This window comes from Dasypus novemcinctus, chromosome 10 (assembly GCF_030445035.2).
Source record: "Dasypus novemcinctus isolate mDasNov1 chromosome 10, mDasNov1.1.hap2, whole genome shotgun sequence".
Classification (NCBI taxonomy): Eukaryota; Metazoa; Chordata; class Mammalia; order Cingulata; family Dasypodidae; genus Dasypus; species Dasypus novemcinctus.
Window position 1 is genome coordinate 21,200,672 of NC_080682.1, and position 10,108 is coordinate 21,210,779.

Below are 10,108 nucleotides of genomic sequence, written 5' to 3' on the forward strand. Positions count from 1 at the left end.
TTTCCACTCCACAGAAACCACTCGTGCAGGAGAGGGACATGCATTATCCTAGCACAGACAGACGCATCTGTGCAAGGTTTGATAAAACAAAACCACACAATTTCCCATTAGAATCTGGTCCTCCCCTGAAGAAGAATCTGAAACTTTCTAAAGACGCGATCCCCTCGTGGAGTTGCACTCTGGATTCCCCGGGGAACGCCGCCTTCACCGCCTAGATGACTCTCTCAGGTCCTCCAGAGCGGTTGACGCTCTATAGTTTGTCCCGGCTTGCGCCTCTCTAGCCCGCTCATCCTCTCTATGGTCTTGGCGTGACTTCCGGTGGCGGGCCGCGGGGCCGCGCACGCGGGAAAGCTTTTCCTGCGTCCCCTCTCCAGCCCCCGGGTTTCCACCCCCATTCCCCTCCCCCCGCATCCCCCAACACCGCCCACCGCCCGCGCCTGGGCCCTCGCGACGCTGCAGCTTGAAGAGGTAGGTAGCCGCCAGACCCATGTCCCAGGGAGGCGAGGGCCCCGCTCCCCCGCAGGACGTTCGGGATGGGCCGTTCCGCATTCGAATCCGCGGGCTGCGGGCGAATCCACTTTAGGGGGAGAGGGGAGCCGTAGGTCTGGGGCCACCGTGCGGTGCTGGCACTGGGAGGGAAACCCTGCACTCTGAGCTAGGTTGGGCCGCCGGGCGAGGTGTGGGGTTCAGACAGGCCCTCGAGTTCCGCTGCTCGTTGCCATGGCGCCCAGTGGAGCCCCGGAGCGAGTGTCGGGTTGGGGTGTAAGTGCTACTTACGGCCTGGTTCTCGGGCTGGGCCTAGCCCTTCTAGTCTGTATAGCCCGCCTGTAGGTCCCCAGGCAGAGGAAATCCAAGAGACATCCCAGTCTTAGCCGGGGATTGCCACCTCTCTCTAGCCTTGAGTACAATGAGGCGTTGTCTTTCATGCTTGTCTGTTCTCCTTTTGAATTCAGATTCCCAACCATCTGAGCATCTGCACGCCCACCAAGGAGTTGGGGCCCAGCTCCCAGTGTTTTCGCTTACCCCTTGGGTAGCCTAGGGCTCTGTGCCCAGGCTTACAGGGGCCAGGTCAGCATGGCAGAGACATTGGAATTCAACGATGTCTATCAGGAGGTGAAAGGCTCCATGGTGAGAAAGGCCTGGGCTTTTAATACAGATGGAAGGAGGGAAGACAGTAGAGATTTTGTCCATTAACATGGGCTTGCTTTGATGATGTTACCACTTTGGAAAAGGATTCAGGATATTACATGTATTTGATGTTTTCCCAACAAGAGGCAATACTGAGAGGGACTCCATGGATCTCAGAGGTAGAAAGGATTTTATGTGCTCTTCAGTCCCAGATCCCCTTGTTACAAATGAGGAAACTGAGGACCAGCAAGGGCTCTGGGTGGCAGAGCCAGAATTAGACTCAGCCTTCCTGACTGTCCCTCACCACTTCTTCTGTTGCTTCTGCATTGAGATCTGGCCAGCTCACAGCCAGAAAGGGTGTGGGGTGGGACTGTGTCCAATGCCCACCGTGTACTGTCTCCACACGTCTGGGCCTGCTTTTCTGACAGAATGATGGTCGGCTGAGGTTGAGCCGCCAGGGCATCATCTTCAAGAACAGCAAGACGGGCAAAGTGGACAACATTCAAGCCGGGGAGTTGATGGAAGGCATCTGGCGCCGTGTAGCTCTGGGGCATGGACTTAAACTGCTCACAAAGAATGGCCATGTCTACAAATATGATGGCTTCCGAGAATCGGTGAGGCGTTCTGACATAAGCCCTCTTTTTACTGTGTCATCTTGTTTACTTTTGATCTTCTAGAGAGAGTTGGGATGCCTTCTTTGAATAATCATGTGTTACTATTTTGGACTTCTTAGAGCAGGGCCATTGAGGCCACTGAGCAGTTATTGTTGAGCTTTGGTGTCGAAGTCTTGTGAGTTTCTTTGTGCCTTGACTCCATAAGATTTCCTACTGTTTTTACTTAGATGGTGATTTCCACCATCCAAGTTGAGAATCTTGGCCTGATGCTTTGTTTTGGTTTTTCTATTTCGAGTGGCTTCCGAGTGGAAGATTTTTTTTTTTCATTTTTACCACCACTTTCTATAAAGTAATGCCTATAAAAAGTCAGCACTGCAAGTTCCATAACAGGGAATGTCAGTTCCTTATGCCTTCCCCCCACCTGAGATCTGTTTCTGAGATATAACATGTTTCCTCACCCTTTTAATCTGCTTTAGAGCTGAGACTGAATCAGCATGGATTTTTGAGGTTCTTGGAAATAGGTAACCCCAGGGCATTCAAGCCTGTGTTAAGTTTCTCTCTCTCTCTCCCCTCCACCCACAGGAATTTGAGAAACTCTCTGATTTCTTCAAAACTCACTATCGCCTTGAACTAATGGAGAAGGACCTGTGTGTGAAGGGCTGGAATTGGGGGACAGTGAAATTTGGTGGTGAGTCTTAGGAGAGACTGGGGTTTATAGGAGAAGGTGTAGGATTTTGGTCTTGAACTTGTTTTGCTCTCTTCCCTGTGCTACTACCTCTGATTCCCTGTCAGTCTGTGTGTTCATCCTGCATTTTTCAGGTATCTTCATGAATAAAATAACCCCAAGTTCCCTGTCCTCATGGGGCTTACAATCTGCTGGAAATGTTGTTTTCTCAAGGGGAGGAGTGTGTGACTTGATGAGCTCTTCCCCCACAGGGCAGCTGCTTTCCTTTGACATTGGTGACCAGCCCGTCTTTGAGATACCTCTCAGCAATGTGTCCCAGTGCACCACAGGCAAGAATGAAGTGACACTGGAATTCCACCAGAATGATGATGCAGAGGTCTCTCTCATGGAGGTGCGCTTCTATGTGCCTCCCACCCAGGAGGACGGTGTGGACCCTGTTGAGGTGAGGCTGTCCCCAGTCACCTTGTGAGCTGATGGTGCCAGCAGGCCTTGGCTGACCTGGGAACAGGGGTTTACTGCCTGATAACAAGTGTGTACTTTCACAGGCCTTTGCCCAGAATGTGCTGTCTAAGGCAGACGTGATACAGGCCACCGGAGATGCCATCTGCATTTTCCGGGAACTGCAGTGTCTGACTCCTCGTGGCCGTTATGACATTCGGATCTACCCCACCTTCCTACACCTGCACGGCAAGACCTTTGACTATAAGATTCCTTATACCACAGTACTGCGTCTCTTTTTGCTGCCCCACAAAGACCAGCGTCAGATGTTCTTTGTGGTAAGCAGAAACCACTAGGGGTGGATTGTCCTGGTTTTTGCCTGAGCCTTTGGTGGACTGTCCTCACAGTGTCCGGAATTTTGTGTTGCTTAATTAGCAGGAGCTGATGGAGCATCGATTGGTGCTTAACGTCATCCCTTCTTCCTTACCAGATCAGCCTGGATCCCCCTATCAAGCAGGGCCAAACCCGTTACCACTTTCTGATCCTACTCTTCTCCAAGGATGAGGACATCTCCTTAACGCTTAATATGAATGAGTGAGTGTTTCCTTGACTTGTTTTCTACCACTTTCCAGGCAGGAGACAGGCATGCCCTAAGAAGACAGCTGTGCTCTTGACCTCAGCTTTCTGTATTTGTAGGGAAGAGGTGGAAAAGCGCTTTGAAGGGCGGCTCACAAAGAACATGTCAGGATCCCTCTATGAGATGGTCAGCCGGGTCATGAAAGCCTTGGTAAACCGCAAGATCACAGTTCCAGGGAACTTCCAAGGGTGAGAGTACAGGCCTGGAGTCCTGGCCTGCTTGGGGATGGGAAATGCTATGTCTCCTTGGTAAATGTCTCCTGGGACGGGCATGCAGAGCTTAGAGGTCTGGTCGGGTCCTTTTGTCATGTTGGGTGTCAGCCAACAGGGCGGCTTCGTGAGACTTGCTCAATTGAGGGCCTGGGCACACGTGACGCTGCTGGATGTGCCCTTTGGCACTTTGCTGCCTGCTGGTGAGGTTGGTACTAACCAGTGTCTGTTGCCTCCACCAGGCACTCAGGGGCCCAGTGCATCACCTGTTCCTACAAGGCCAGCTCAGGTCTGCTGTACCCACTGGAGCGGGGCTTCATCTATGTGCACAAGCCACCTGTGCACATTCGTTTTGATGAGATCTCCTTCGTCAACTTTGCCCGTGGTACCACTACCACTCGTTCCTTTGACTTTGAAATTGAGACAAAGCAGGGCACTCAGTATACCTTCAGTAGCATCGAGAGGTGAGCACCTTTGCCAGTCACTCCTGGGTATCCTGGTCCTGACCCAGCCTTGCCAGGAAGTCTGGCGTGGTCTGAGGCCTTCTGCAGACCCGTGACGCATTCCTGACTTATCAGGCTTGTTGTGCAGTTTTTCTTTTGCTTCACTGGGATTTGATCACTCTCCCTGGATTGCTCAGCCCTTGGACCCTTCTCGTTGCTTTCTTTTTGTACTTAAAAAAAAAAAAAAAGTTTTCCTTATTACAGAGCTATACCTGTTCAATTCTGGTTCCTTTCTTCCACTCCTCTCCATGGCAGAAATGCTATCTTTCTCTTTCCTGGAATAAACTTTGTGCCTGAGAACACACCAGCTAATTTTTATTGAGTGTTCACCCATTCACTGTGGGTTAAATGTTTTACAAACATCTTTAATCTCTACAAACACTCTGTGAGGTATGAAATACATACCAGTAAAAAGATGAAAAACAATCCCTCCTCCAACATTCTCACCCTGTCTATGCATGTTTGGTAATTAGATATACATCCTCTCCTCCCCGTTTTTTTCCCAGAACTCTTCAGAGCCAGGCAGGTTTCTTTCAGGACTGTTGTCTTACTTTTTCTTGCTGCTGTCACCCCTGGGGGCCTCTGAGCTGTTGCACTGGATAATGTAGTCAAGGGTCCAGGCCCTGTAATCTACCCCTGCCATGATGCTCAGAACATCGTTCAGCCCACCCCAGCTCTGGCCCTGCTGTCCAGTAACATGGCACATCTCTTCTCACAGGGAGGAGTATGGGAAGCTGTTTGACTTTGTCAATGCAAAGAAACTCAACATCAAAAACCGAGGATTGAAAGAGGTACTTCTGTGTGTGGAAAGGATGAGCCTCTTACCCTGTCCTTCCTGTATAAGGGAGAAAAGAGCAGGGATTCTTTTTCACTCTTTCTTTTCTTCTTGCCTTTGTAGAAAAAAGAGGTGCGTGTGACTCTTTTCCCTTCCTGGTGCAGGTTTCCTTAGCATGGTCTTAGATAGTTTCTGCATTCCCTCAGGAGCCCCCAGTGGGGCTGGGAGAGGGAGGGGCTTGGACTAACCCAGCTGGCAGGAGTACTGGGCCCTGCATGTTAGCTGTGTGTGGACAATCCAGCTCCAGGGTCTTCTGGGAGCTGCTGCTCTGATCTTACAGGCACGGGGGAGTGTTATCCAGTGTGCAGGGGTTCTGGCCAGAGGGTGAGCTGGCTCTCACTCCCAGGTTTTCCCTGGCTAGGGCATGAACCCCAGCTATGATGACTATGCCGACTCAGATGAAGACCAGCATGATGCCTACCTGGAGCGTATGAAGGAGGAGGGCAAGATCCGGGAAGAGAATGCCAATGACAGCAGTGATGACTCTGGAGAAGAAACTGGTGGGCAGTGTGGGGGCAGGGCAGAGTCAGACGACTCCCTAAGCCAGGCTTGGGCTTACCCTGGGCCAGAGCTGGGTAAGGGGGTGGGATTTCCACCAGGACTGAAGCTGATGCATTTTGTATTCTCTTTTAGATGAGTCATTCAACCCAGGTGAAGAGGAGGAAGATGTGGCAGAGGAGTAAGTTTTGGTTGCACCTCATGGGGGTGAGATGGTAGCCTAGGAGCTTCAGGTTCCAGAAGATTTCTGGACATTTCATTTGTCACAGCATTAGCCACTAACCCAGGGCATAAAAGGGGCCTCCTGCAAGGTCCTACGAAAGGTACTTCAAAAGTTGTCAAGGGCTTTTTAAGTGCAAGGCACATTTTGAAGCTAGCAGAGTACGGTGGGGAGAGAATGGGGATGGGAGCCAGTGTTTGCCCACTTACCAGCCAGGAGGCCTTGGGTAAGTTATTGAACCTCTGTTTCCTCATCTGTAAAATGGCAGTAGTCCTTCTGTGCTGTTTGTCAAAAGGTTTTGTTTTTTTTTTTTAGGAGGTACCAGGGATTGAACCCGGGACCTCATACGTGGGAAGCAGGCACTCAACCACTTGAACTAAATCCACTTCCCTGTTAAGACTCTTGATTAGCAGTTTGTCAGAAATATAACTTAAACAGAAATGTAACTCAAACTTAAGCGTATTAGTTCATGTAACTGGAGAATCCAGGGATATAACTGGTTTCAGGTACTACTGGGTTTAGGCATTCAGAAGTTCTGGGGAATCTTTATATTTCTTGCTTCTGATTTTCTTATGTCTAGGCAGCTTGCCCGTTACAGTCCCAGATGTCCCCCAGCAGCTCTGGGCAGACTTAATCTTACTGGTTTAAATCCCACAAGGAGAATGTGCCTGTTCTTTCAGAGCAGCAGTGAACAGCGTGGTCACATGCCCTTTCAGAACTTGAGTCATTAGTCAAGGTGTGCAGGGCCCTCAGAGCCTGCAGTTGGGGTGAGCCCCTCCTGAGTGGGGGAAAAGTGGTTCCTGTCAGAAAATTGGAGACATTTTAATCCAGAAGAATTGGGAATGAATGTTGGGAAACAGAAATAGTAGGTGTCCACTAGGTCTGCTTGCAAAGTATTCAAGAAGGTTAGTGAGCAAAATTCCTATGGAACTTCCTTGAAGACTGTCAGTACCATTTAGGTGTAGGCATTACCTTCAGTGGAGGTTTGCATGTGTTGGGCAGGTCTGATAATTACACGGTGGGACTGAGGTTGGTGTGTCCCCCTTTTGGTAGCAACAGAATTATTCCTTCATCAACAAAGACTGGAGGGTGGAGGAAGATGACTAACCACAAGGAAGTGGTGAATCAGTCCCAGGACGTGGTCTCGATGAGCATGGGATGGTGTTTCTGTCTCTGGGTGTGGGACAGAGAAGGGGCTGTGTGAAGTGCTGACTGAGGAGAGCAATTGGAGCCCATTGGTTCATTTGTTTTTTAACACACTGAGTCAGCAAGTAATCCTTTGCCTTGGCTAGGTCTGGAGAGGGGATGGTTGAAGCCCCCGCAGTGGAGGGCATGAAGCAGGGTTGGGGAGTGGGTAGGAGAGGCTGCCCTGTGGTCCTCCTCCCTCTGTCTTTTCTAGGCAGGTGTCTTTGGGTTTGCCTTCCTTCTGTCTTGAGGCCACGGGGTACTCTCCCTCCCTTCCTGAGTCCAAGTCCTGCTCTTTTTTTGGCAGGTTTGACAGCAATGCTTCTGCCAGTTCTTCTAGTAATGAGGACGACAGTGACCGGGAGGAGAAGAAGCGGAAACAGCTCAAGAAAGCCAAGATGGCTAAAGATCGCAAGAGCCGCAAGAAGCCTGTGGAGGTGGGAACTTGCCTCTAGATGGGAGGGTGTGTGTGTGTGTTGCCAGGGGAGGGTTTGGAGCCATTCTCATTCCTTTCCTTCCCATCCACTGCCAGTAGAACCTGTTGATTGGCTCCTGGGGCAGGTTTTTGTAACACAGTGATTAAGGCCTTGAGGGATATCTTCTTGGAAAATTCTCTTCTCTGGTCTCTGAGGTAAAGTTTAGCTTCTAGGTAATCTGAATCAGGAGACAGGCCCAGAGATCAGGGTCCCTGATTGTCTAGGCTTCTGCACTGGGGTACAGAAGGGAAGAAGCCGTGATCCCTACCCTTAGGAAGCTCTCTGCATAGTGTACTGCTCTTTAGTCCTTTCTCCATTTTTACCTGAGTAATAATTTCTGTGGGAGAACTTGGGGATCTGTGGGAAATGGATTGCTAGAGGCGTCTGGGTCCTCCCTTGTGTAGGCGAAGAAGGGCAAAGACCCCAATGCTCCCAAGAGGCCCATGTCTGCCTACATGTTGTGGCTCAACGCCAGCCGAGAGAAGATCAAGTTAGACCACCCCGGCATCAGCATCACTGATCTTTCCAAGAAGGCTGGCGAGATCTGGAAGGGAATGTCCAAAGAGAAGAAAGAGGTAAGTGGCAGCAGAGATGGGGAAGGGTCACGAGGCTGGCGAGAAGTGCTTTATTGGGAGTGGTGAGTCTTGTAATTGATAGAAGGACAGGGATGGGCCATGGGTGGCAGGAGATTTTGCCTGCATTAGGAAAGAGGTCTCATTATTTGTCCTCCCTTTTCCCGGTGTGTGTATGTGAGTGACAGGAGTGGGATCGCAAGGCAGAGGATGCCAGGAGGGAATATGAAAAAGCCATGAAAGAATATGAAGGGGGCCGGGGCGAGTCTTCTAAGAGGTGAGTCTTTGGAATAAAATGGCCCAGCGTCTTTTTTTCGGCAGAGATTTTTGCACGTCAGGGTTGAGAATGGAGCTATTACAGATAATATATATGCTTCTGACTGCATTAGGGCAGTGCTTCTGTGTAGGCAGCTTCTCAAGTATGGATACTGTGCTAGGGGATTCTTGAAGCCACTGGATAAACATGGACTATTTCCTTGGATGGTCAGTTTAATTTAAAAAAAATTTTATAAATTATGGGTCATAATGCAGAATTCATTTGACTTTTTTTTTTTAAGATAAAGCAGGAGATGACAAGTTTTACAGCTGGGGTTGCTTCAGACTGTGACCCTTGTTTCACCTGGTATATTCACTTATGATTTGCTTTCTTGGGATACTTTGGATTAACATGGCTGGCTGTTTATGTCTGGAGTCAAATGGGCAACATGGCGGGATTGGGAAAGGAACCTGTTAAAGCTAGGAGAGGTTTGGCTTAGGTGAGGATGGGGGTGGGGTAGGGGAGAACCCAAAGGCCCACCTTTTTTTCCCTCCTGGTAATACAGGGACAAGTCAAAGAAGAAGAAGAAAGCAAAGGTAAAGATGGAAAAGAAATCCATGCCCTCTAGGAGCTCATCGTCCAAGTCTTTGCCCAGGCAGCTAAGTGAGAGCTTCAAGAGTAAAGAATTTGTGTCCAGTGATGAGAGCTCTTCAGGAGAGAACAAAAACAAAAAGAAGAGGAGGCGGAGTGAGGTATGCAGGAGTGTGGGGCGGTGGGGCCTAGAAGGGTGAGCAGTATTTAATACTAGGAATGTTTCTGGGCCAGGGGTTGTGGTTGGTTTGTAAAATGAGGTGAGTAGGTGGGTGGGAATCTGCGGTTCTGTAGGTGGGCATTGGATTGGAGGGCCCTTCACTACTGTGAAGGGAGGCCACCAGGACTCTGAACCTTTCCTGTTAAGAGACCTTTTTGATTTTCAGGACTCGGAAGAAGAGGAACTAGCCAGTACTCCCCCCAGCTCAGAAGACTCCGCGTCGGGATCCGATGAGTAGAGAGGAGGAGCTTGCTCTCTACCTGCTTGTTTCTGTCATACCACCAGTCTCCTACCCCTGGTTTGGTACCAGTTTCTCCTGACATGAAATGTCTTTGGAGTCTGTGCCATCTGCACACGCTTTCCTGGCTGGATGCACTTCACAGGGGCAGCAGGCAGGGTGTCTTACTCTGCTGCCTCACAAGGATGGTTCTTTCTAATTTGGGGAGAGACTGGGTGGGAGGCAGGGCAGTACAGGATCCAAATCCGTGTCCTTCCCCAGCCTTAGGGATATAGCTGCTGCTTGTCCTGTTACCAGGTTGCTGCAGTGGGGGTCATGTGAGGTCCGGCCTGTAGCTCCTAACTGGGGCGTATTTCTACATTTATTTTGTATTTCTGGTCTGTGAAAAAAAAAATTTAATAAAGGGAACTGACTTTGGAAACCACGTTTTTATGCTTTCTCTTCAGCAATGCTGCATTGGCCCTTCTTTTCTTGGTGTAGTCTACTGTACCGCCCTGGCCGGGTGGCCCTGCCGGTCAGCTGGGCAGCTGGTTTCCAGGTACATCCTGTTCTGTTCCCGACTGGACAAGCATTGGTTTTCAACCTCTTCTGCCGGGATGGGCCACCTGAGATTCTAGAAATGAGAGCTAATCTGATTAGGAAGTCTCTCTCAGTTCCACTCCATTAGCCAGGCTAATGGGGAGGCAGTTCCTGGCTCCATCCTTAATCACCTAGAGTCAAGGGTCTTCCAAGGTTTTAGATAATTCAATCAAGATCCATCATCCTCCCTAGAGGGTGGGGAGGGGGCAGGAGTGGAAACCTGA

At 50.0% G+C, this 10,108-nt stretch overlaps 1 protein-coding gene across 1 annotated transcript; it reads left to right on the top strand.

The window, feature by feature from the left end:
* Window positions 1-299: 299 nt before the first annotated feature.
* Window positions 300-9,726, top strand: SSRP1 (structure specific recognition protein 1). Its single transcript, XM_058305433.2, has 17 exons — window positions 300-468; window positions 954-1,128; window positions 1,557-1,742; window positions 2,325-2,430; window positions 2,679-2,869; window positions 2,973-3,203; window positions 3,356-3,459; window positions 3,562-3,690; window positions 3,954-4,175; window positions 4,933-5,005; window positions 5,411-5,549; window positions 5,683-5,728; window positions 7,260-7,389; window positions 7,833-8,003; window positions 8,189-8,277; window positions 8,822-9,008; window positions 9,234-9,726. The coding sequence occupies exons 2-17, from the start codon at window positions 1,075-1,077 to the stop codon at window positions 9,303-9,305; spliced, it is 2,130 nt and encodes a 709-aa protein (XP_058161416.1). The 5' UTR covers window positions 300-468; window positions 954-1,074; the 3' UTR covers window positions 9,306-9,726.
* Window positions 9,727-10,108: the final 382 nt, after the last annotated feature.

Bases quoted from the DNA above. Each gene is read 5' to 3' on its own strand.
- SSRP1 (XM_058305433.2), top strand. From the start codon at position 1,075: ATGGCAGAGACATTGGAATTCAACGATGTCTATCAGGAGGTGAAAGGC. The intron at 1,743-2,324 runs GTGAGGCGTTCT...CTCCACCCACAG, and splicing joins ATGATGGCTTCCGAGAATCG to GAATTTGAGAAACTCTCTGA. The intron at 5,006-5,410 runs GTACTTCTGTGT...TTCCCTGGCTAG, and splicing joins AAAACCGAGGATTGAAAGAG to GGCATGAACCCCAGCTATGA.